We start from the raw sequence: 27352 nt of genomic DNA on the forward strand, positions 1-27352 counted from the left end.
CACCCTCAAGTTCCATGACTTTTTGAATATCTTCGCCAAAGGCCCTGCTATGATTTCAGCCAGTTCTCTCAGGGCTCTTGGATGTAGCAGGTCATCTGGCCCTGCAGACATGAAAACGTTCAATTCTTCTAAGGACTCTCACCTGGTCAGGACTGACTTCATGATGTCTGTTGGCTTCCCCGTGTTCCCTGGGCCTCTGGACAGGTGCACAGCTCCTGTTAGTTTTCTGGAATACCGATGTGAAGTATTCATTTAGGAGCTCTGCCTTTTCTTGGGAATCAACTGTGGGCTGCCCCTCCATATTTAGTAGGGATCACACAGTGGAGCTTTTTTTTTTCTTGCTCCCCATGTACCTGTAGAAGGACTTTTTGTTGTTATTTATTTCAGATGCCAGCTTGATGTCCATGAAAGAAGCGACTCTGGAATTAAAGAATTAATCAAATGTAGAATATGATCCTTTGTGCTGCTTTAGATTTTTGCTTCTTTTGGGTACTTGATGCTGCTAGGCCACTTGGTGTTTTCCTTTGTTGCTCTTACTTTCCAGCTTGCTGTGATCTAATTCTTTTGAGCTCCTTTCTGTTGTTTAGAATATGCTAGAGGAGGAAAGTCCTAGCTCATAATGAATAACAAATATATTTTCCCCTGTTTCACCTGACAGTCAAAACTTCAAACTGTACCACTTCTTCATATTAAATTACATCATCATCATCAAATCATGACATTTCAACATAAATGTCTTTTCACTGCTTCAAAGAAGTTAAGGGCACCCTTTTACCAGGTTCAGCTGCAGCTGTTTTCCCCTGAAAATCTAATCTTAAAACTGTTCCCAAACTTTAAATGCAATTGTGTGAACACCTTGTTATAAAATCTCCATTTTGTGCAATTAGACTCAAAAAGAGGTAACAATGATAGAATTTCTGTATTCAGTGTGCCATGAAATGTGTAATCAACATCTCAATTAGCAATAAAAATACTTTTAAAGATGAGCAAGTTTTAAAATGACAGCGCACACACCCTCAATCCAATCCCTTATAACGAAGTATATCCCACCCCCAAGAGATGCACATTAACTTCACCATACTGACCTGTTTGATGGAGGTGATCTCTGGCGAGCTCAAATAAACGCATGTGCATGTTTGTGATAGGATTAAAGGAGCCACAAGCTAGGAGAATGAGAGGTATCTGGTTTTTCATCTTGATATCAGCACTTCTCCCTAAAGGAAGTACAACCCTTATAAAATAAGCAGTGTTACAGAGAGGTTTCCTAAATCAGTTTCTCAAAACAATACATAATGGAGCATCATTTGCAGACTGTATATCCTTGAAGCATTAGAAAAATGCCAAGGGACCAGCATGCAGCAAAAATCAGAACACAGGATAGGTAATTAAATCAGAAATATAACCTGTACTTCAGCAAAAGTTATGATTACACCCCTAATTATGCTCTCTGATAGCCATAACAAGTAGGAAAATAAAGGCAAACAGAAAAAGTAATGGCTGCTGTTTCAAGTCTCTGTTTGTGACAGCTATCATAGAAAATAAGGGTTGGAAAGGACCTCAGGAGGTCATCTAATCCAACCCCCTGCTTAAAGTAGGACCATCTCCAACCATCTCATCCCAGCCAAGGCTTTATTTAGCCAAGTCTTAAAAATCTCCAAGGACTGAGGTTTCCCTCAGCCTCTCCCCATAAGTCAAGTTCCCCAGACGCCAACAATTTTGTTGTCCTCTGCTGGACTCTCTCCAATTTGTCCACATCGTTTCAATAGTGGGGGACCCAAAGCAGGACACACTACATCAGATGTTGCCTCGCCAGTGACATATAGGAGGGGAAGAATTACTTCCCTCAATCTGTTCACAACACTCCTACTAATGCAGCCCAGTATGCCTTCTTCGCAACAAGGCATACTGCTGACTCATATTCAGCTTATTGTCTGCTGTAACCTCCAGGGTCTTTTTCTGCAGAGCTGCTGCCCACCCAGTCAGCCCCCAGCTTGTACCTGTGCATGGGATTGTTCTATCCTAAGTGCAGGACTTGGCACTTGTCCTTGTTGAACCTCATGAAATTTCTTTTGGTCCAATCCTCCAATTTGTCAAAGTCTCTCTGAATCCTAACCCTAACATTCAGCATATCTACTACTCCTCCCAGCTTGGTGTCAACTGCAAACTTGCTGAGGGTGCACTCTATGCCATCTTTGGGGCATTGATGAAGATACTGAAGAAAACTAGCCCCAGGACACACCCCTGGGGCACTCCACTTAATACCGACTGCCAACTAGACTTTAAACCACTGATTACTACCTTTGAGCCCAACAATCCAGCCTGTTTTCTATCCACCTTACAGTCCAGTCATCCAGTCATCATTCTTTAGCTTGCTTGCAAAAATTGTGGCAGAGTGTATCATAAGCCTTACTAAATTCAAGGTATATTATATCCACTGCTCTTCCTGCTTCCACAAAGCCAGTTATCTCATCATAAAAGGCAATGAGGTTGGTCAGGCATAAAATGCCCTTGGTAAATCCATGCTGACTGCTCCAAATTACCTTCTTTTTTAAGCGCTTAGAAATGGCTTTCTTGAGGACCTGCTCCATGATTTTCCCGGGGACTGAGGTGAGGCTGACCCGTCTGTGGTTCCTCAGATCCTCCTCCTTCCTTTCTTGAAAATGGACACTATATTTGCCCTTTTACAATCATCTGGGACCTCTCCCAACTGACATGCATTTTCAAAGATGGCCAGAGACTGCAATCAAATCAGCCAACTCCCTCAGCACCCTTGGGTGCATCACGTCTAGACCCTTGGACTTGTACACATCTGGATTTTCTAAACAGTTCCTAACCTGTTCTTTTGCCACTGATGACTGCTCATCTCCCCAAACTGTGCTGATAGGTGTAGCAGTCTGGGAGCTGACTTTGTCTTTGAAGACTGAGGTGAAAAAGGCATTGAGTACACTTCAGCCTTTTCCACATTCTCTGTCACTAGGCTGCCTCCCCATTCAGTAAGGGACCCATACTTTCCCTAATCTTATTGCTGAAATCCTTACAGAAACCCTTATTGTTGCCTTTCACATCACCTGCTAGCTGCAACTCCAATTGCACTTTGGCCTTCCCGATTTCATCCCTACATTCCTGAACAATACTCTTATACTCATTTGTCCAAGTTTCCACTTCTTGAAAGGTTCTTGTTTGTGTTTTAGCTCACTGAAGATTTCCCTGTTAAGCCAAGCTGGTCTTCTGCCATATTTGGTAGTTTTCCTGCACATCAGGATAGTCTGCTCCTATGCCCTCAATGGCCATGTAAACAAGCGTGGCTGTGCGGCACGTGGTGCCCTAGACACACCTGCAGTGCTACATACCACAAATTCAAGTGTTCTCTGCACTGTAAGGGTAACAGTGCAGGCAAAGGGTGGGGGTGGGGAGGGGGGGTTGACCCTAGGGTCAGAAAGACCCATGCAAAAAAATAAACAAATAGAAGGGGGGGGGCGGTGTATGCAGGGGCAGTGTGTGCTGCCTGAAACAGCGTGAGCAGCCATGCTCAGCTAGGTTCCAAGTGGCAGGATCACTGCTGCTACACAGGACCCCAGGTAAGGCTGCTGGGGCCAGCCCCAGCCTTCCCTACCCAACTCGGGTTAACTTGCCATGTGCCACAAGGCGTGCCATTGGTTCTTGTCCCTGGGGAAACAAACATCCATGCTTATGTGGATGTGGCCAATAAGGTTTCTTTAAAATACAACCAGCTGACCTGGAATCCTTTTCTCTTCAGACTGGCTTCCCAGAGGATCCTGCCCATCTGTTGCCTCAGTGAGTCAAAAGCTGCTTTTCTGAAGTCTGGAGTCCTTACTCTGCTGCCCTCCTTTTTTCCTTTCCTCAGGATCATGAACCTTTCTTCCTTTCCTCAGGATCATGAACTCAAGTAGTCACTGCTTCCCAAGTTTCTATCCCCTTGAACATTCCCCACCAGTTCTTCCTGGTTTGTGAGCAGCAGGTCAAGAACAGCATGGCCCCAAGTTGGCGTCTCCAATAATTGCACCAAGAAGCTGTCCCCCACACTCTCCAAAAACTTCTGGGATTTCCTGTGCACTGCTGTATTGCCCTCGCAGCAGATGTCACAGTGATTGAAGAAGTCCCCCCATGAGAACCAGGGCCTGTGATCAGAAATGTTCTGCTAGTTGTTTGAAGAAAGCCTTATTCACCACTTCCTCCTCGTCTGGTGGTCTATAGCAGACATCCACCATGATGTCACCCTTGTTGCTCTCCCCTCCAACCCTAACTCAGAGACTTTCAACAGGCCTCTTTCCAGTTTTATGCTGGAGCTGTGAGCAATGATTCAGCTCTTTTACATAAGGCACAAATCCTCTTCTTCTCCCCTGCCTGTTCTTCCTCAACATTTTGTAGCCATCCATGACAGCACTAAAATTATGTGAGCTTCCCCACCAAGTCTGTTAAGAATTTCCAATTCTTCCTGCTTGTTTCCCAGGTTTTGTCCCTTTGTGTACAGACTTCTGAAGTAACTAACCAATTGCCTCACTTTCTCAGGAAAAATGAGAATGCCTCCTCTGTTGCCCACTCCTGCTTGTGCTTCCTTTAGGATGCCCACTTCCCCACTTACCTCTGGGCTTTGGTCTCCATCCCCCCCAGTAAACCTAGTATAAAGCTCTGCTCCCTAGGTTAGGAAGTCCGTCTGAAAATGTTCTTCCCTCTCTTCATCAGGTGTTTTCATCCCTTCTTAGAAATCCTTCTTCTTGGAACAACATCCCAGGCCCGAAGAAGCCAAAGCCCTGCTGGCAATACCATCTGCCCAGCCATGCACTGAACTGTATCATCCAAGTCTTGGTTTTAAGATTTTTGCAGAATTAACTTTAGTGTCACTAAGACAGCCTGCCACCAGTCTAAGGAAACCTGAATATGTACTGGTCTTTCCAGGTAAATCACAGATTATAAACAATAGTGAAACTGTTGCATCAAAACCGATTATAAATCCACTACAATGACAAGTAAATGTCATCTACACTACACTGAGCTCAATGCAGGGAACAACCTAATTAGAATGAGGTGGCACCCTGAAAAGAAAAACAGCTCTGTACTATAGCTTACATAGGACTTAAATGGATTTTAACTGTTAGTAGAAACCAGAGTAGCAGCATACTTCAAGGGCACAATAACATCACAGTTGGGTCCCATCTATTCTACCAGTCAAAAGTACGTTCAGGTATTCCAGTAAGGTGATTGTTCTAATATAGCCATCATAGATTTAGTTAAAATCAGAGTGGATTAAATCACCGATTTTAATCACAGTTTAAATCAGAAAGCAGGCAACTCTGATTAAAATCTATCTTAATCTTGCTTTGCATCTGTACTGTTTGTTATTTTCCTAAAGAAAGGTTGATTTTCATCAGCTTGTAATGATTAAAACAAGCTGATTTGCAACTAATTACAGCCTTTTCACTAAATATGGTACTTTTTGTTGCAAACTAGGAAGACATCTCTATACACATGTATTTATGCTATTATGTACCATTACATACGTTTCTTCAGATCCTTAATTTTTTATGTTTGTATATTAGAAACTAGAATATTATATTCCTTATTTACTAAATGATGCATATTTCTGCTCATGAGTTTGGTCAAACTGCTTTGGAATGGAATTAGAATTCAATTAAGAGGCACTAAAACAGCATTTTCAACTGGTTTTATTATTTAAATAAAACTACCTTTCAGTTGCTAGCTATATAAGGAAAAAGTTTATCAAATAATGTTTAGAATTTAGAACTAAGTTCTAAATAGTTGGAAAACTAAATAGCTTTTTTCTGTCTCCATAGTCTTCCAGATTTTAAAAGTGGTAGATTTCACCCCCTCTCACCTCATTTTTTATATTCCTAAGACTAGAAGAGGAAAACAATGTTTCCTGCTTTTTCCATTTCCCAATCTGTTTCTAAATTTTGAATGAACTAGCCATAAAAACTGGCCCTCGCTAAATAAACTGAAAAGAAAATATTCATTGTGCACCTGCAAAAGAGGCCACTGCTGTCAAAAGTTGCTGTAGCAATTCAGTGAACTCTTGATCATAGGTGCTTAGCCTGGGACTTAGAGAAGGTTTGTGGTTTGACTTTCCTTAAACCTTCACTAGTAAACATGTACTACACAAGTACTTTTCATTAAGATTAATATGTAATTGAAAGTTTAGACCTTAATATAGGTTGTCACAAATTCAATTAAATTTGAATAGGATTGTTTTTAAAAAGAAAAAAAAATACATTTTTAAATGGCAAATCTTAAATTTTTACCCACTCTGACAGGAGATATTCTCAAATGATCCATAATGAACCATCTTTTCTTCTTTGCTACCTACTTTTACTTAAAATAGCTTAAATATTAATGTAAAGGCAATGATAGGGTTGACATTTCAGACCAACAAAAGTCAGCCGATCAGCATGTATTCTCTATAAGATGGGTATTTCTGCTCAGTTATATATCTACTTTCTACTGTAAAACCTGCTTTGCACTAATTTTTAAATACCTTACCTAATAAAATGTACGCATTTGCAGACTGCCAATCAAATGACTTGTTTGAAGGAACATATATATTGTATAATGTCCTCAACATCCAAATAATATGCCTACATACAGTAGGCTTGTATTATAATGACTGTATTTTTTAATCCTTTTTTTGGACTTTCAGTCAAATGACAGCAGAAATAAAAGTAAAATGCCTCCTTATTGCTTTCCCTGATCAGATTATGTACAGGAAACGGGGTAGGCAACATTTTAGGCCAGAGTGCCGAAAAAACTATGATGTCTACCTTGGAATGTGCCAGAATGCCAGAAAAACAAAACTAGGGCGAGGGTATACAGCAGGACACACCCTATATTAATATAGTTAATAATCATAAATGTTGCTTTTTTCAGTAAATTCCAGGTTTTCTAGAAAATCTAAACCAGATGACAATAAGTAAAACTTCATATACTACCTCTGTTGTTGTGTACTGTTTTTGTTAAGCTCGTTGTGATCAGAGAAAAAAAGAGAAAGAGATAGGAGAGAAAAAGGAGAGAGAGAGAGAGAAAAGGAAAAGAAAAAAGGAGAGAAAGAAAAAAAGAGAAGAGAGGAAAAGGGAAGAGAAAAAGGGGAGAAAAGTGCTGGAAGGATGGCTATGGGGACCAGGGGGGCTAAGGCGAATTTTGGGGTGGCTATAGCGCCCCCCCCCCCCCAGCACTGCCCCTGTGCACCGGGCTCCAGAGCCCCAGCTGGGCGTTGTGCCAGCAGTGCCTACACGCACCCCTCTGGGTGAAGGGGGAGGGGCCTGAGGCAGTGCAACCCCAGGCCCCTCCCCCACCATCTGCTCTCAGGCACAGGGGGTGCAGGGTGGGAAAGGGGCTGGGGCAGTGCCACCCTGGCTCCTCCACTGCCAGCCACCTGGAGGCATGCATGTGTGTGCTGCTTCAGGCCCCTCCCCCGCCATCTGCTGTCAGGTGTGTGTGCAGTTGCTGTCGGTACGGAGCTGATGCTGGAGATCTGAAGCTCTGGCACCAGTTCCGTGCTGGTAGCAACTGCATGAGCACCTAAAAGCGGATGGTGGGGGACGGGCCTGGGGCTGTACTGCCTCAGGCCCCTCCTCTGCCATCTGCCCTAGAGGGCTATGTATGCAGCCACCACTGGCACAAAGCCTGGTGCACAGGGGCAGTGCGAGGAGGGAGATCTAGGGGGCAGGGCTATAGTCACCCCAAAGTTCACCTTAGCCTCTGCCCTCGTACCCACCCCTCCAGCACCACCTGGGCCACTGCCTGCCCCACACACCTGAGCCTGCCCTTTCCAGCGCTGCCTGGGCTGCGCAGTCTACCCTGCGCAGCTGAGCCCGCCCCGATCCCGCCCACAGTGCAGTCCCTCCTCTGGGAAGAGGTTGGCCTAGGCTCTGGGTAGCTGCTGCCAGCCGAGGAGGTCAGGCTGCTTGCAGCATGGCTTGCAGCCTCCTAGCTCCCTACTGCGAGTAGCCCAGGCTCTGTGGCTGGCAGCAGCTGCCCAGAGCCCAAGTGGGTGGTGGCATGCTGAGCAAAATGGCCTCATGTGCCATGCTCTTGCACTCATGCCAGGGATGCCGACCCGTTTTAGAAAATCCTTGAACGTTATTAGCAATTTCATGGCCTGCACGTGAAAAGGAGATTGCTGCTATATGTTATGTTTCCTACAACTTCTACACCTCTATTGATTCCAGTTCATTCTCCCTCCACAGCTACCATTCTCAGATTATTTTTTTCAAAGTTAGGTGTATACTTAATGTGTTCCTTCCTTTGAAAAACTAAAGTCCACAACATTCTCCTTCATGCAATAAATGATTCACCAGGGACTTTTTAATTTACTCGTGATGGTTTTTTTCAGCCCGAAAACATAACCACAGCATTAACCGAAGTAGTTGTCCCAAGGAAAAAAATGTTGCCAGACTAAGCACTGATATTTGGCCCAGGTTCTTGCTGGATGAACTCTACTAAAATTGACTACGTTGACTTAAGTTCAATGAATCTTGCACCATTAATAAATGAGTTCTTGTCCTGGTCTTAATTGATTTATGTTGCTCCTTTCTTTCACCAGCCCTTAAAACACAGAAAACCGCACCATCCCCATGCTTAGATGGCAAGGTAATATCAGCTTCACCTCCTGGCTTCCATTCAGTTGCCTGCTGCTACAGATTTATTTAGGGTCTCCCTATTCCAAATAGCAACAGACACATCAACTCTCCTTTGCCATGAGTGTCAGTGGCAGCAGCAGCTCTGGAGCTGTCTCTGTAGATTTAGAGATTACGATATTAGTTATATTTCATTTATATATCTTTTGCCACTGTGAAGGCTATAAATAATTTATTTTTAATGAAGGCTTAGATTCCACAGCAGTTGGTGGTTTCCACCTCAGAGACCGTCCTATATGCTTACGATTGTTCAATACATCCCTTTACATATTTATACTTTGAAAACTCTCAGGGAAAGCTCCAAATTTCTCCTTCTATTAGCAATAACCAGACAGTACTCCTGATACAAACCATGTATTTATCTTTTACTTAAAAGCTCCACACAAAAGAAGACCCTCTAAGCTCCCAACATAAATTTTAAAACAAATGATTTTTGCTTTGCAGTGCCTCCTTTGTTAATCAAAGCAGTAGTGATTCTCCTCCCACCACACCACACTCAGCATCCTACCTCATATTTAGCAGGCCAGATCAAAACTTGAACTCTCATTTCACCTCAGCCTCAAGCAAAAATCCCAGCTCAACTGTTCTGGTAATGCTTGATTGCACACTCACAAGGAGAAGCTTTACAGTACACCTGGAAGATCAGGTGACTCAGGCTGTTTCATGCTAGGGAAAAACACCTTTCTTGTTTTGTACCCAGATGGAGGAGTCCAGTAGAAGGGCCCTACTGACTACATCCATTTTCTTCTTTCCTGCCCTTCATCTCTGATCAGATAAGCTCATTATTCTAGGATTTCAACCTCCCCCAACCCTCAAGTATCAGATCATTTGATAGCAGGTCATTACAAAATAAAAAATTCTTCCCCCAAATGTGGGAATTAGTTAAAAACATCTCCTGCTTATTCCCCCTACTGAAGTCCTGGTCTAGATAAAATTCAGTACCAAACCACATTGCAGCTTTTCTGTAACTTAAACGCACAAAGATTTCAAATCCAGCATCCTGTGGCACTATGTGGCTAGTTTTATGTCAAAGGGAAAGGGAGATCTCTAGCTTCCTAACGTGACCTAGCACTTGTTTGACCCCAGATAAGTATGCCGAAGTCCCACATAGGAGGATGAAAAAATGCTCTAAGTAAACCAATTCGTCAAGAAATAGCCCTGATTCAGATGTCAGCGTAGATAACCAAGTACTGTCATTAAACCTAAAATAAGGCATATTGGGGATTTGTACCAACTGGGTTAATCAGGGTTTACCTCTTTCTTGCCGTGGTTTGTGCTTACAAATCTGCACCAATGCAGCTACCTCAACTGCTTAGTAGCAACTATCCTCAAGAGTAGATAGAACACAAGCATTCACATAGCCTTCCAAGGTGGTATATTATTAACAAAAGCTGCTTACATATGTGGGAAAAAAAAACACCCAACACTTCACTTTCAGCTCAGTGTGCCCCCACGCCAAGAGCAGAGCACACCCAGAAGAGACATCGTGTCAGTTTGACCCAGCTCGCTCACCATTTATATAGCTCACGTGCTTCAGCAGGATTTTTTTGGTGCTTTTATCTAATAGCTAATTAAAGATTTGAAATCAAGCCAAGAGAACAGGATAAGACAATTTAGCATCTAAATAAGTGCCAAAAAAAAATCAAGTACAAAAAAAAAAATGGTGTTAAAAATTCTTATAAAAGCAGGGCTTTGATCTCTCAGATTCAGAGTGATTCTGGCCAACCTACTTTTTCTTCAAGGGGGACTATTTCAGCTGAACTGATGGAGCTAAAACATTCATAAATAAACCTGCTCATTTTAGCAGCAACTTAGAAAGATTTAGGCCTGAATGGACATAGACTGAAGGACTCTACAAAAGCTGTTCAAGCTGTAAAGCCACTAGCTAAAGACCTGTCTCCAGAGTGGGGAGGGGCGGGGCAGGGAGTACGGACTCTAGATCAAATGCAAAAATAAACCCCAACCTCCACCCCCCCCCGCCAGCAAAACCCCCTTCCCAGTTCCTTTCACCAAGAAGTTTAAACACTATACAGTTCTCTTAAGTAAACAACATAATGTAATCCCAGCATAGCCACAACTTCTTTTAAATATTACTGAGTTCTATTGTTGTTCTGCCTGCAAACTTCTTCAAGCATTCAATAAATATGAAGTTATAGGCATAGAATTCTCTTACCAAATCACACTGTCTAGAAATAAACTTGCCAATTAAAGTGATCACACTGGGTATCAGATACTTCTGCTGTAGGTGCACATTGTGCCAAAAGGCTGCCACTTTCATATCATGAGTTACATAAAAATATAAACCATTAAAACCCTTCTGAATACTGCATTAGTTTTTTCACTTGTTTAATGCTCTACTAGCAGCAAAGCAGCATTAAGTTAGTAAAATACCTGCACCTATTTAAATGCAGATCAACAAACACCAATTTGCACCTGTTAGTGTCACTGTATATAAACTTGCAAATAGCACCAGGTGCCACATCTATACATTGTTAGTAAGTGAAATCAACCATGCTGAATTTGTTTCCTAGGAACTGCCCCTGTTTTTTAATGGGTGTGCCATTAATGGTTTTGAGTAAAAGGTACAATTTGCATCCCCCTCTCCTACATATTTATGTCTCAGAAGAAGTTGCACTCTAATAATTCAGTGTTTTTAACTACTGGTTCACTTAAATAAAAGTTGTGCAAGAAGAGATATTGAACTAGGCACATACATTTTGCAAACTAATAAGAATGGAGAGAGTTCTATAGGAAACAGGCAATACAAGAAGAAGGGATGCATAGTTCTGTGGCTACAACTGAGTATAGTCAGGAGAAGGAGTTTTTTTCTTCTTAAAAAAAAAATGGTGGAGGAGCCATGAGGGGCCTGGGTCCTTCCTTGCCATCCATGCTGAGGCACATGTGCCAAGCAAAATGCCTTTGCATGACATACTCTAGTTCGCGTGCCGGGAGTTGCCTACTCTGTGTGTGTGTGTGTGTGTGTGTGTGTGTGTGTGTAAAATGCATATATATGGAAGCATTTACACATACTCGCTTTATATCGTATATAAAGCCCCCCAGAAACCCTCCAGCAGCCGCGGAGCCCCCCGCTGACCCCCAGCACAGCCGGGGTAAGTGGGGCCCGTGGAGAGCGGGGGCTAACCCCTTAGTGTGTGTGTGGGAGGCGGCGGCTGAGTGGAGCTGGGCCGGGTCAAGCCCCGCCCAGGCCCCTACTTGGCCCAGCCCCCCAGGGAGCCATGCGACCGGAGCCGCGCGAACAGGCTGCGCAAACAGGCGCGTTTCTCTGCCGGCGCGTGAGTTAGTGCGGAGTTCGTGCGGGAGGGCGCCAGACCCTGCCTGCGCACCCCCCAGGTAGACAGCCCCAGCCGTAGCCAGCCTACCAGAGGCATGACACGGATGGGCACGCGCCGCACCACGATGGTTCCCTCGGGCTCCGCGGCCCCCACCCTCTGGCACCTCAGAGACGGCCACCCAGACGGAGCCCCTGGTTCCGGGCTCCACGCAGACGGAGCCCCTGGCTCTCGGCTGCGGGGCTACCTGTCCCTTTTCCAGGCTCTGGGGCCTGGGAGCATGGTGGCCTCCCCTTGCGGGGTCTGCTCCATTTTGGGGTCTCTGGTGCGCCAGCTGGAGGAGCTCCAGGCCACAGTCCAGAGACTGCGTGCCAACAGGGACTGCGAGCAGGAGATAGACTCCTACTGCCAGGCCCTTCTCCCCCGGGAGGCAGAGGATAGATCACAGTCTCCCTCCACGCCAAAGGAGGACTCTGGGACCTCCTGCTGTGTCCAGCCAGGGGCATGGACCAAGGTGGTCAAGGGCCCTAAGGCCCGCCGCACCAAGGCCTCTCCCCCACCAGAACTGAGCAACAGGTATGCACGTCTTGCTGCCCCAGCAGAGCCTGCTGAGTTGCCGGCCCCCACAGGCAACATGGGCCCAACTACAGCTCCCGCCCCTGCTCTCCCCAAGACAAAACGTAAGGTGTTTGTTGTGGGAGACTCCCTCCTGAGGGGGACAGAGGGGCCCATCTGCCACCCCGACCCCTTAGCCCGGCAAGTCTGCTGCTTCCCAGGGGCCCACATCCTGGACATTGCGGAGAGGATCCCCAAGCTCCTTAAATCCACAGACCACTATCCCATGCTCCTTATTCATGTGGGCACCAATGACACGGCTCGGAGCACTCCCAGCCAGCTCATGAGGCGCTATAGGGATTTGGGAGCGGGGCTTAAGGGTCTGGGGGCACAGGTGGTGTTCTCGTCGATCCTCCCAGTCTCAGGCTATGGGCTGAGAAGGGACAGGAGAATCTATGTGGTCAACCAAAGACTGCGGCGCTGGTGTCGTCAGGAAGGCTTTGGCTTTCATGACCACAGCCCACTCTTTGGCAAGAGAGGCAGCGAGCTGCTGGGAAGAGATGGTCTCCACCTCTCTCCCCTAGGGAGGAGGCTCTTCTCAGCCAGACTGGCTGACCTGCTCCACCGGGCTTTAAACTAAGCCCGCTGGGGGACGGGGGGACTACCGCCACTGCTGGCCCGCTGAGCAATCCTTGCAAAGCCAGCGGATCACGGTACTCAAGGGAGCCCACCCCAGCCCCAGCCCTGGTAAAATCTGTGAGCAAGGAAGGAGCCCCCCAGGGGGCACTTGCCTGCCTGTACACTAATGCCAGGAGCTTGGGGAATAAGCAGGAGGAGCTCATCCTCCTGCTCAGTGCAAACAATTACGATGTCATAGGGATAACGGAGACCTGGTGGGACTCCACCCATGACTGGACCACGGGGATAGATGGCTATACCCTGTACAGGAGGGATCGTGTAGAGAAAAGGGGCGGGGGTGTAGCTCTCTATGTTAAGGAAAGCTACGTGTCCCTGCAAGCCAATATTGGCGACCAGGGTGGACGGCTGGAGACCCTCTGGGTTAAAATCCGTGGGGAACACGGCACAGGGGACACAATGGTGGGAGTCTATTACAGACCTCCCACCCAAAGTCCTGAGCTTGACCAGGAGTTTGCCCGGGAACTGGCTGAGGCAGCTTGCTCCAGGACCATGGTTGTCATGGGTGACTTCAATTACCCAGACATCTCGTGGGAGGATCGCTCAGCAAAATCTGAGCGGTCGCAGAGCGTCCTCTCATGCGTGGATGACCTCTACCTGACTCAAGAAGTCTATGGGCCAACAAGAGGCAAAGCGCTGCTCGACCTGGTACCGGCTACTGGGGATGACCTAGTCGGCAACCTAGTGATTGATGGGAAGCTGGGTGACAGCGACCACGAGCTGATCACCTTCACCATCCGTCGAAAAGCTGGCAAGTCGGTCAGCAACACGGAAGTCCTTGACTTCAGGAAAGCCGACTTTGACAAGCTCAGGAGGCTTGTCAGTGAGGCCCTAAGGGACTGTGACCACAGGGAGAGGGGAGTTCAAGAAGAGTGGTTGTTCCTCAAGGGAGCAATCCTCAATGCACAAACTAAGTCTATTCCATCTCGGAGGAAAGGCAGCAAGAGGGCACAGCAGCCCCCCTGGCTCTCCAGGGACCTAGCAGACCTCCTGAGGCTAAAAAGAAAGGCCTACAAAGGATGGAGGATGGGAGTCACCTCCAAGGAGGATTATTCTGCACTGGTCCGGTCCTGTAGGGAGCAGACCAGGAAAGCCAAGGCTGCAACTGAACTCCAGCTAGCTTTGAGCATCAAAGACAATAAAAAGTCCTTTTTCAGATATGTGGGGAGCTGGAGGAAAAGCAGGAGCAACGTTGGACCCCTGCTGAACCAGATGGGGCAACTGACAACTGACGCCCAGGAAAAAGCCAACCTATTAAATAGGTACTTTGCGTCGGTCTTTCATCAGCCCCATGGGACGCCCATGCCCGCTACAGGGCCGGGAAGTCCGGGTGAGGGTGATCCCCTGCCCTCCATTAATGCTGACTTCGTGAAGGAACATCTTGAGAAGCTGGATACCTTCAAGTCAGCCGGCCCTGACAATCTTCACCCCAGGGTACTCAAGGAGCTGGCGAGCATCATAGCCCAGCCTCTAGCACGGATCTTTGAAAACTCTTGGCGCTCTGGTGTAGTGCCTGAAGACTGGAAGAAGGCCGATGTGGTGCCTATCTTCAAGAAAGGGAGGAAAGTGGATCCGGCTAACTATAGGCCCATCAGCCTGACTTCTATCCCGGGGAAGATCTTAGAAAAGTTTATTCAGGAGGCCATCCTTAATGGACTGGCCGACGCCAACATCTTAAGGGATAGCCAGCACGGGTTTGTTGCGGGTAGGTCTTGCTTGACCAATCTCATTTCCTTCTACGACCAGGTGACCTATCACCTGGACAAGGGAGATGAGATTGATGTCATATATCTTGACTTCAGAAAAGCCTTCAATCTGGTGTCCCATGATCGTCTCTTGGAGAAACTGGCCAATTGTCGCCTTGGGTCCTCCACGATCCACTGGCTGGAAAATCGGCTCTGGGGTCGGACCCAGAGGGTAGTAATTGATGGAAGTCACTCATCGTGGTGTCCTGTGACCAGTGGGGTCCCCCAGGGCTCTGTCCTTGGACCCATACTGTTCAACATCTTCATTAATGATGTGGACACTGGAGTCAGAAGCGGACTGGCCAAGTTCGCAGATGACACCAAACTTTGGGGCAAAGCATCCACACCAGAAGACAGGTGGGTGATCCAGGCTGACCTGGACAGGCTCAGCAAGTGGGCGGAAGAGAATCTGATGGTGTTCAATGCCGATAAATGCAAGGTTCTCCACCTTGGGAAAAAAAACCCGCAGCATCCTTATAGGCTCAGCAGTGCTATGTTGGCTAGCACTATGGAAGAAAGAGACTTGGGGGTCATCATTGACCACAAGATGAACATGAGCCTGCAATGCGATGCTGCGGCTAGTAAAGCGACCAAAACGCTGGCTTGCATCCATAGATGCTTCTCAAGCAAATCCCGGGACGTCATTCTCCCCCTGTACTCGGCCTTAGTGAGGCCGCAGCTGGAGTACTGCATCCAGTTTTGGGCTCTGCAATTCAAAAAGGATGTGGAGAAGCTTGAGAGAGTCCAGAGAAGAGCCACGTGCATGATCAGAGGTCAGGGAAGCAGACCCTACGATGACAGGCTGAGAGCCCTGGGGCTCTTTAGCCTGGATAAGCGCAGGCTCAGGGGTGATTTGATGGCCACCTACAAGTTTATCAGGGGTGACCACCAGTATCTGGGGGAACGTTTGTTCACCAGAGCGCCCCAAGGGATGACGAGGTCGAATGGTCACAAACTACTACAAGATCGTTTCAGGCTGGACATAAGGAAGAATTTCTTTACTGTCCGAGCCCCCAAGGTCTAGAACAGCCTGCCACCGGAGGTTGTTCAAGCGCCTTCATTGAACACCTTCAAGATGAAACTCGATGCTTATCTTGCTGGGATCCTATGACCCCAGCTGACTTCCTGCCCTTTGGGCGGGGGGGCTGGACTCGATGATCTTCCGAGGTTCCTTCCAGCCCTAATGTCTATGAAATCTATGAAATCTATGAAATAAAGGATGTGTGTGTAAAATTCATATATATGGAAGCATTTACACATACTCGCTTTATATCATATATAAAGGATATAATATCAAGTGTAAGTAAGTAAATGTTTCTTTATATCTCAGAACTTCTACTGGTTAACATTTCTTTAAGTGATTATCCCAGTACCCCTTTGTGGGACATTGAAGGTATGCAGAAATTGTTTTTACTCCACACTTTAATGTTACCACTTCTGCAATAGTATGCAGTATTACTGTATATCATTAACACAGGAAATGAAGGAAAACAGCCAGGAAAATATAAATAAACAGAATGTAATTACATTATACATTCTAATTCAAGTACCAACCAAACTGCTCATTGAAGTGCCACATGATCTTAGAGTGTGAAGGGGTTAGGACCCTAGATTTATATATCTCATTCAATAGCACCACTCCCTATCTGTGCACTGGAGCTGTGGACAAGTACTAACTCAGAATGAAGAATGTCACCTAGCAAACACCCCACCACAAGTTTGTGTGGTACTTGGTTTCCGCAGCCAAAGATGTACCCAGTATAGCTAACAGGTTCACAGCATAAAGAGGTATGGCAAAGGAACCATGATGTACTGCTACAAGCTCACTCAAACACAGTTTGGAAGAGAACTTCTCAAACTTTTTATTAAAAAAAAAATCTAGCTGCTGTATTTTATGATGTGTCCATTTTCTTATTATGGCCTGTCACTGGAAAATGCACTTATTTTTTTTAAAGCTTTGGTCCTGAAAGGTGAGAGAGGTAACATCAACCAGAAACCTGCAGCTGTGTATCTTATTGTTGGGGCCAGATGAACTATTTTCTTCAATAAGAAACAAAAATATTAAATGGCATGGTAGCATTTTATATTGATTGAGCACTTACCACATAGCAAAACATTTTCAAGTCTGCTCTTCAGCCTGACAAAAATGGCAAGGAATCATTACATTCCCGGATAGTTCTTTTTCCAAATAACTACTGTGTTTCAAAACTGTCTTCGGATACTTAAAATGATTTGCTGCTACATTGCTTAAAGAGTGCAAGATGGCAGACAACAAGCACACTCTTCTGTTTCCTGCACAGGTACCTTATGTAGGAGACACATCTGCCTTACAGCACTGAAGTCTAGGAGCTTGAAATCCTATTAAAAGAAACTCCCATTTAAAATAAAGGTTCTAGCCTTAGGAATTTCAGCATAAAAAAAAATACTTCTATTGTATTTGTGAAATAAGGATTATTAAAGCAACAGAAGATGAGGTTAGTGATTTTAAAAAGATTTTTAAAAATACTTTATTCTCCCAGATCAAAACATAGCTTTGATAATTTGCTCATGGTGGTTCTATATAATAAGAAAACACATTTGTATTTAAGTACCCTCACAAAACAGGGGATACAAGGTTGAGAGCAACAATACTGTTAAAATTAATATGCCATGCAGACTCTAGTACTGTAGAACCCAGATACTTTGCAGGATTAGGTTCTTAACTGCCGTCCCCTACAAAATAAGGGCTTGTGAAGTAAGTGGGGGTGTGCAGACCTGCAGCAAACGGCTATGCAGGAACACTGCGTTGCTCCAGCTCATTGCTTCAGCTTTTATTTCACAGGGCACAACTTTTCTGATCAGCTACACACTGACACATACTTGATTCAGCAACCCACTGTGAATTAAGCAGTTTGCAAATCGACCAGATATGAATGATCCAGATTCTATTGTACCATTACAATGCAAAGGTTTTTATTTAATCCTAAGACTAAATGGCCTTTTCAGGATTTTCTAATTCTGATATTAAAATAATCATTTCAAGATGATCAGATATGCTTACAGTTAACCTCAACCAATAAATCCTTTGGACTATATTGCACTTTCAGTAGCCTTGCAAAACAAGCACAGAAGATTCACCAGCCCAGACACAAGACCTGCTTGCCCACTCATACCAGGACAGTAATAACAGTAATATTTTAGATGCTCATCAAAATAGTTACTCAAAGTAGGCAAGCTGAATTATGCCAAGAACAAAGCAGGGAAAAAAAGCATTGGTGCAAGACAGAGGTCTTGGTACAAGGCACATCAGAGGCATTTGGTATCAACAAACTACATTTTTAACTGTTATATGTTCATTTATTAAAAAGAGGAAGCTGGGGCTAGTGTTATTTTCTTCAAGTAAGTTCAACTTTAAAACAAAGTTTTGCATGTTACAAATAAATTTCCAGCCAAACCAGCTAATTTGGTTCCCTCTACTTATGGGTGAAGAGATACTGCCTTCTGCCATACTTCTAATCAGCCAAAGCTAAGACATAGTTTTTGCACACTCTCTTTTAAGTATAGAGGGAATGAATTAGTCAAAACATCAGGCCTGAAATAGAACTACAGAATCACAGAAACAGACGAAGAGGGCTACTCTGAACAGTACAATACAGCACGTGGTTCACAAACCAGATAGTAAACACTTTTAAAAATATGGAAGTTACTCTTGATCCATAATAGAAAATATTTAGGAAGAAAAAAAATCATTATTTTCATTAGGGAATCCCTGCAAGTTTTTTATTGCTTATATTGCTACAATACATCAATAACAGATGATGTTACAGATGACCACAGTATGTTCTGCTGAAACAGCTAGTAATTGGAGCCATTTCTGATTAATTACTAGAACATACCACATAGTGCTGAGCAGTGCAGTTTTATTTATGAAGTGCCATACATACTACAAAATTAGTAAACTAAAGGATAAGACAGTGACACTTGCACACTGAGGGCCAGATCGGCCATTTACATTAATATTTTAATGTAGGAGACAAGCCCACAAAGTTAATTTTAGAAACAAAGGACAAATGTGATCTTTGTAACTGGGAAGAGAGGGGTTGGAAGTAAATCTGGAGTAACTAACCTGAAATTAGATTTGCATCTGACCCATACACTTTCATGGGTCTGGTTCAGTGATTCTCAACCAGGGTCCTACAGAGTGCTGCACAGTATTAATGCTTTCAGGTGTGCAAATGTGATGCAGAAGATAAACCCAGAGATTTCAAATCAGAATGCATAGTCTCAATAACACACTAACCTACTGTGTTCTTTCTGAATTTGTTGCAACAGAAGAACTGCTTTATTATTTTTCTGTAGTTAAACAATGAAAACTAAGATCCTCAGAAAATGCCAGCTGTCTCAAGGCTAACAACATTGGGAATTACTGGTTTAGTTACACAGAAGCCATTTCAGTTGTACCAGTTTGCATCAGCATACAATAGGACCTAAAGATAAAACACCATATGTCATAAATCACAAAATAAGCAATTAACATCTTATTAACCCTCACAGCCTGGCAGGAAACTTGGGCACACCAAACCCTCTCAAAAATATAGTCAACAATCAATCCATTCGAACAATATTAGCACTGGGACCATCTATAACAGCCTACCATAGTCACCAACTGGTAGATTATGATCGACTGGTCGATCGTGGAGCCTCTGACAGTCGATCTCACTCTCAGTCCCCCATCTCATTTTTTTTCAAGCTAAAGTTAGGCATAAAACAGGGGTGGGCAAAATGGCTGATCCAGCCAGCAACCAGACTCCATTTCCCAGCAGCCCCTGCCCTCATAGCTTGGGCTGGTCTCCATGGAGACTCCTGCCACACCTGCATAGGAAAGCTCAGGCTAGGGCTGCCATGGAGACCAGCCTGAGCTGCGCTGGCAGCACACATGGCAGAGCTGCTGGGAACTTGGGATGGGGGCAGCTTGCTCCAGAGCCAGGGCACAGCCACAATCTGTAGCCTGCATGCTCCAGACAGGGGTGCACAGGTAGCAGATCATGGCTCTACTCCGGCTTCTTGCAGCAGTGACCATAGGCGGCAGAAGGCTGGAGCTAATGGGGCTCAGTCCCCACAAAGACAGAGCAGCAGGTTGGGCCACAAAGCAGCCCAGCCGCAGGCTTTGAACAGCTGCAGTAGGAGTGGAGAGAGACATGCATGCAGCCCGGCGTGTGGATCACTGGCTGCCCAGCACAGCAGGCAAGTACCAATCTATTCTATGAAGGAGAAGGGGCTCTGGAGGGCAGATTGAGGCCCCGCCCTGCAGTGAGGGAGGGAGTGTGGCGCAAGCACGGGCAGGGGCTGGGGTGAATGGGGCCCAGGCCAGGCTGGGCGGTGGGACAACTGGAGCCCAGGCGGCTTGTCCAGTGGCACCGGGGGGATCCCGCCGCTGTGCGCACCTTGGCAGAGGGCCAGAGGGCACGTGCCCCCCAGATCTATGCACAGGGTGGAGGCAGCTGCCACTCCGTGCTGGGCTCTGTGCCCTGCTGCAGCTAGCCCAGGAGTGGCAAGACGCCATGTGCCATTGCACTGCTCCTGGAGCAGTGGGGCTGAAAGCACAATGCGCAGCAGCAGCCACCTCCGCCCTGTGCACATATTGGGGGAAGGGGGGCACATGTCCTCCTGGCCTCCCCCAGAGCATGCATAGTGGCAGGAGCCCCACGGCACCCCTGGACGAGCCACCCAGGCTCCGATTGTCCCACCACATGGCCCAGCCTGGGCCCCACTCACTGCAGCACCTGACCCTGACTCTACCCCACTCCCTTCCTCCCTTACCATGGGGGCCCTTGATCTGCGCCCCTCCCACAATGGCCCGTTCCCCTCCCTCCGCCCCCTCCCCCACAGACTTACCTGCTGGGCAGGGCAGGGCGTAGTGGGGTGCGTGCGTGCATATGTGCACTCTGCTCCCCCCAAATAATTTTTTCTCCCTCCACCTATGGTGGTATCAGCCTGTTCTAGAGGTTAGATCCTGGGGTTGCACTTTAATTCCAAAAGTGATCTTGTGCTTAAAAAGGTTGGAGACTGCCGATCTATAACAAAAGAGTTAAGCTGATCTATCTGTCAGTGTGCAGTTATATCCAAATCCTTTCTGCCTAAGGGCCATGGAAATTCACTTGTGTGTTGACAAATGAACACCATAGCAATTAGAAAAATGTAAATACAGAAATAATTTTAATGGTACAGAATCATATTTTATTTGCCCATTAAAAAAAACAACCCCAACTACCCACTTCAGGCGTTAGAATTTTACAAGGCAGGTACAAACATTTTAAATGCAGCCTAACATGAGTGAGAAGTACCCATACAGATGGCCACTAAGTGTCATGTAAACAACCATACTGTTCTGAAATTTCAGTGATTTAAGTATTCGTCAGCTTTTGCTTTCATTTGATCATGTCATTTGCTATACACTGTAACGCTTAAAAAGACTACATGAAAGAACACCAGAGTTATCAGTTCTAGCATATCAAAATACAATCCAGACTCTACCTCCAAAGCTTATACTCAGAACAAACAACAATCTGTCCATAGGTTGGTTTTTTTCTTCCTCCCCCACCCTCCCCAATCACCTACAAAACCTCTGAGCTTGTTATTCTGACAAATTCTAGACTTCTATAAAGCAGCAACTATCTAAGACAGGGGTGTCCAACCTTTTTGAATGTGGGGCCAGATCATGAACTTTTTATCACCCAGTGGGCCAGCAAGCTATATTCAAAGACCTCACAGGAAGCGGTATCACATCAGCAAGTGATGTCACATGACCTTTGACACCAATGAAGTTGCTGAAAGTGGCAATGAAATGGGTCTAACCAGTTCAAAACTCTCCCTCTATAGCATCAACCTCTGCCACTGTTCAGGACAAGATACTGAGCTAGATGGACCATTGGGCTGACCAAGCATGGCACTTTTTATACTCTTACGTTCTTTGGCTGAGCTTCCAAACTATGGCTGAGATTTGCAAAAATGGGTAGATAGGCATGTTACAAGTTGTCATAAAAGATTTGGAACCCTCTAAATCCCATTCATTTTAATGGAAGTTGGCCTTTTGACTCAGCTTTGAAAATCTCAGCCCAAGGTGCCAACCAAATAAGTCAAAATATATTTTGCATTTCTATGCAGTGCATCTCCGTGGGGCTCTCCAAGCATTTTACAAACATTAAATGAACCTCAGGATATCCTTGCTTTTCAGAAGAAATGTGGCGGTAAGGACATTCTGGGAACATCTCTCACTCTCTGTGTGTGATCTGCTTCTACTGTCCTTGGACTACCCTAGAAGGGCCCTTGCTGCCTCATTTCCAGTTCAGAGCAGGTAAAGTGTAAGTGGGTAGGAAGGGCTTATTTTCTGGCCCCAGGTTTGAGTGGCTTGAAGCTAGGGAAGATGTACCCACAATTAGTCACTGACCAGAGTGGGAACACAGTTGTCCTCAATTAACGTGGCTCCAAGGCCCTGCACTGTCTCTGTCTACATGTTGCTCTCATGTCCACTTGCTTTCCTAAATCTCATGAAAGTAGAGGATTCCCATCATGCCTCCTAGACTGCTGTCACCGATAGCTGTCCTGGTTCTAAAGTTCTGCTTCTGACTCTTTCATGGCCTCTTTTAGGGTGCACACTTAGAACTCTGGCTTTTCCTTTCTGCCCATTTTGCTGAATTGTGATTACTCCCACGGGGCATGAATTCAGTTCAGTGGCTATGATGCTGCTCTCTCATACAGAGGCAATGACTTGCACATAGTATGGCATATTTTAGTAGGATAAAAACATTTTGAAGGCCACACAGAAAGCAATAAGCAGTCTTTACTCACATGAGCTTACCAGGTATCAACCACCTGCTACTTGGGTTCCTGGCAGGTACAGACACAAGTTTATTAGCATGTTGTTCCAGACTGAGTCTCTGTTACATAGCTTACATCAGGTCTCAGATCTAGGGAGCCTGACCCCACCCCAGCCATAGGCTTGTCATGTTATACCAATCTGCTGGCCGGTACAGACCCGGCCGGGCTCCTCCCATCCCCAGCAGCATGTGGGGAGCCAGCTTCAGCAGCATGCCACTTTTCCTGGCCAGTTTTGACCCAGCTGGGTCCGTCCCATCCAGAGCAGCATTGGGCTGAAGTTGGCTTCCCACGAGCTGCTGGGGACAAGAGGAGCCCGGCCGGGTCTGCAATGGCCAGCAGAAGCGGCGGCAGAGCCGTGTGCCGCTCGGGATGGGACAAGCCCGGCCAGAGCGGCAGGGGCTCAGTTGCATTTTCCCCTTACCTGTACTGGTCAGTCCCGAGTGGCACACAGCTCCACCGCCACTTCTGCTGGCCAGTGCTGACCTGGCCAGCCTCCTCCCGTCCCCAGCAGCACGTGGGAATCTGGCTTCAGCTGCATGCTGCTCCGGATGGGACAGACCCGCCCGGGTTGGCACCAGCCAGCAGAAGCAGTGGCGGAGCCATGTGCCGCTCACAACTGACCAGCGCAGGTAGGGGGAAAGTGCAGCTGAGCCCCTGCTGCTCCAGCGGGGCTCATCAGCAGCCACTGGGAATCTGCTGAGGGGCTGGGGGGGGGACAAGGGGTGGGAATGAAAGTAAACAGTGTTTACTTTCGTTTCCTGTTGCAGCACCTTGGGCCTCAGAAAATGGCTTGGTGGCCCGCATGGTGGCCCGCGGGCCGCATGTTGGACAAGCCTGATCTAAGAACATGAGGGATCATTTGGGCTTTTTCACATTCACTTGCTGCGACTGACCCTGACCTATATATGCAGAAAATTACAGATGTAGGGATGTGAATTTTGACTTCTTTAACATTAATTTGTTAAGTAAATACTTCTCTTGCTGAGCACACTACATGAAGTTCAGCTTAATTTGGGTCCTGTCGTTATTAAAGCTGAGAATTACTATTTGGCCTAGGAAGCAATTTTCTCAGCAAATGGCAGCTGGCAATAGTATATCCATGGGCTTGATGCCTTGCTGGTAAGCTGCAATATGTCTCTCTACCATGAATTCCAAATGCCTGAGGTGATAACAGAGGGAGTTAGCCACTTTGGAACTGTCTGCTCCTTTCCTGAAGCTGGCATCCCTTCAAATCACACTGTTATGTTTAGCTCTTTAGGTTACTCTGCTACATCAAAGTAGATTTCCCTTCCCATATGAATCAAAGAGACCTCTTTATATTATTTCAATCCAGTTGTAATTAAATTATTTGCCAGGTAGCATGGAGAGTGGCATCCAGTTGGTAAGTCTGTTGTGGGGGAAGGGGCAAAGGGGGGAGGGAAGGGGCGTAGGGAGGAGGCAGATCGAGGTCCCCGTGGTGAGAGGGAGTGGGGCAGGGGCAGGTGTTGCACAGCCAGGGCAAGGCACAGAGCAGAGCCGCAAGTGGCTCATCTGAGGGTCACAGGGGGGAGGGGGGGATTGTATGTATCCTGGGAGGGCATGAGGGGGCGTGTGCCCCCGAATCTGCATGTGGGGCAGGGCTGGGGTGGCGCCAAGCTATTCCCGGTAGGGGCTGGGCTGGAGCTGCACTCAGGGCGGGGTGATGGTGCTGGGAAGGGGCTATGGGGGGAGGTCTGCAGCCGCCACCCCAAAATTTGCCATGCCCCCTGCTCCCAGGGCTGCTGCCACCCGCTCCAAATGCAGCCCAGCCCCAGCCCACAGCAGCAGCTGCCCTACCCCATGCACAGATCCGGGGGCACACTCCCCCTATGTCCTCCCAGAGTGCATGCAGGGGTGGAAGCCGCCACCCCTACCATGTACCCCTCGGATGAGCCACTCGCAGCTCTGTCCCCTGCTCCACCCCTACTGTGCAGCACCCACCCATGCCCCAGTCCTGCCCTTACCACAGGGCCTCGATGTGCCCCCTCACACCCCTTCCCTCCCAACAGACTTACCAGCTGGACCTGGCTGTTCTCCACACTGCTAGGCTGTGCTCCTGGCTGCCTGAGTGTTGCACTGCAGCATTTATTGGCGACATTAATCGGCCACATCACCCAAAAAGAGCCGACTGCCAAGACTGTCAATTTTCCTTATTTTGGATAAGGAAAATTCCACTGATGTATCGGTGCACCTCTACCTATAATCATTCTAAAAACTGCTTTATTTCACAAATATTATGTCATTAAAGAACATATCTAAACTGAATAATCAAATCCTTCAAGGGACTGATATAGTGATGTTACAAACATTTACATGAGTAGTTTTACTTAATAGTAGTCCCCCTGAATTGAAAGATGCTGATGCACAATTTTTCAGGGTTGTGAACACGCAATATTAAGATCCGATTCTTGTCTAGGATTTGCTAGTGTGGACCTCTGCATTCCGTTAATGGGTCTGCACAGATGCTTCAAAGGAAAGTATTGTAGACGTATTTCTTCAGATTCCTGATTTGGGCCCTGATCCTGTGCATGTGGGCTGGTTATTTCATGAACAACGCTACTTAATTCAATGTTTACATGCGTAAGCTTAAGCTTGCATGTGCTTAGGTGTTTGGGCTCTTTGTTAGATTTCTCTACTGTCTGTCCCAATGTATTGATATTTCTCATGTTATCAGGGGCAACTCTTCCCCCCCACCATATTCCCCCTGTCTATTCTACAGTAAAAAAAATATTGAAATATAACACATCACATATTTGCCTTCAAATTGTAATTTCTGAGTTCTGCACTTAGTATAATTACATAAATATACCAATGCAGTTATGCTCTGTATACAAAGGTGCTGTTGCATAATTACAGAAGCTTATTTGTTGATTTAACCATGCAACAAAACTCAAAGAAAATTCACTCACCAGTACTATGTGCAAAAGCAGTCAACAAGAATGGCTATGAAGGCTTTACCATAATTGATGTTTACTGGCAGGAATGTAGGCTCCTGAATTGCTAATAGAGCCTCATCAAAGTCAAGGGGACTGTGGAACAAACAGAAGTGTCTCACATGCAACCTAGTGCAGCCCTAGGCAGCAACTCCTGATATGCCCATGCATGTAACAGAGTTGATTTTTTTTAATCCTTCTGCTAAGATCCTTATCCTGCAGGCCTAAAACTTTCTCCACAGAAGATAATGAATAAGATGATCCATCTTGGGTACTAAACACAAATTTGTTCTTTGCATGTAATATTTTGTGCAATATTCTGTGCCTTTTGTGACAAAAACCTGAAGTATCAGTATTCTTGGTATGCAATCTGCTGATATAGCCTAAGTAAGCACCGTCACTTACAACTCAGTACGCTCTACCACTCCTTTAAAATGGTCAAATTGTATATTAAACCGTTAACTTACTTTATAATTAGTAAAAATAAAAGTAAGCAGAATCAGTAAATGTAGCAAAATCAAATGAAGTAGAACTGAGAACAGAGCTAATCAGGAAATCACAAACTGAATACAAATAATATGTGGTGATTGTTTATTTATCTTTAAGTACTCCCAATAGCAATTGTGCTTGGGACCCTAGCTACAATTAGAGGGAAACTAACGCAGTCACCAGGAATTTCTATTGCAGAACACTTAACCCAATATGTCCCCACAAAACACTATATTACTTGTTCTCAATCTTTTTTGTCTCAAAGCACCCCTCGGAAAATGCCAGCTCTTAATTTTCACTGAATTTTTTGCTACAGAAAAATAATAGAGCAAATTTTATGTTGCAAAGAACTTGGAAAGACCACAACAGGGCAGAACATTTTTAACTATGGATTCCTATTTGAAATCTCTGGGTTTAGTTTGTGAACCATGTTGTGCACCTAGCAGAACTAATTACATTGTGTGATACCCCCTGGCACCCTTAAAAGTATCTCAAGGCACCACAGGGTGCTGTGGCACACTGGTTAAGAATCACTGCATTATATACAAGTGTTGTATAGGCTCCTGGTAAACATATAAATCTCACAGCCATGTGAGGGATTTCCAACACATTTTAGCGTGTGACTCTATTCTCCAAAACTTTTGAAGTAGAATGAGGCTCTCTTCATTCACTTTCTAATTTCAGAAAGTGATAAGCATTTGCTTGCATTTTTACATTTGCAGGTTTTTGATTAGCAAGATATTTTAATTGCTAATTATTTCTTTCATACTTCAATTATTCTCTAAATTTCTTACTTACAAAGAACATAAGTGAACTAGCTCTTGTGTCAGAAATTGCAGAAAGGGAAACATTATACTTTACAAATTATACAAATTATTGATAATATTAAGTATTTGAAAAAACTAAGTCAGACATTTTCTCCAATGTCTGACTCTCAAGATCCTACATGTGCTGCAAACACGATGGCAATGCAACCTACAGCCTGCAGATGGAATCTGCCCCATGAAGTTCTGATTTGGTTCACATTTTATTTACAGTCCATTTTTTACTAAGGGCAGGTCAAGTGCCTGCTGCTTCCCCACATACTACACCCTTTGCTT

General features: G+C 45.6%; 1 protein-coding gene across 6 annotated transcripts in view; it reads right to left on the minus strand.

The window, feature by feature from the left end:
• Nucleotides 1-27352, minus strand: part of NMNAT3 (nicotinamide nucleotide adenylyltransferase 3) — a 72618-nt gene that overhangs the window by 42530 nt on the left and 2736 nt on the right. For 4 of the 6 annotated variants that reach the window (XM_019478720.2, XM_059730927.1, XM_014602905.3 and 1 more), the window contains exon 3: nucleotides 1086-1214. In XM_019478720.2, the coding sequence (XP_019334265.1) occupies nucleotides 1086-1194 (109 nt within the window). In that variant the 5' untranslated portion in view covers nucleotides 1195-1214. Of the gene's footprint in view, nucleotides 1-1085; nucleotides 1215-9177; nucleotides 9248-20829; nucleotides 21009-27352 lie in introns of those variants that run through there. The other 2 variants (XM_019478719.2, XM_019478721.2) reach the window with 2 other exon arrangements.

Source organism: Alligator mississippiensis, chromosome 7 (genome assembly GCF_030867095.1).
Source record: "Alligator mississippiensis isolate rAllMis1 chromosome 7, rAllMis1, whole genome shotgun sequence".
NCBI classification, from domain to species: Eukaryota; Metazoa; Chordata; order Crocodylia; family Alligatoridae; genus Alligator; species Alligator mississippiensis.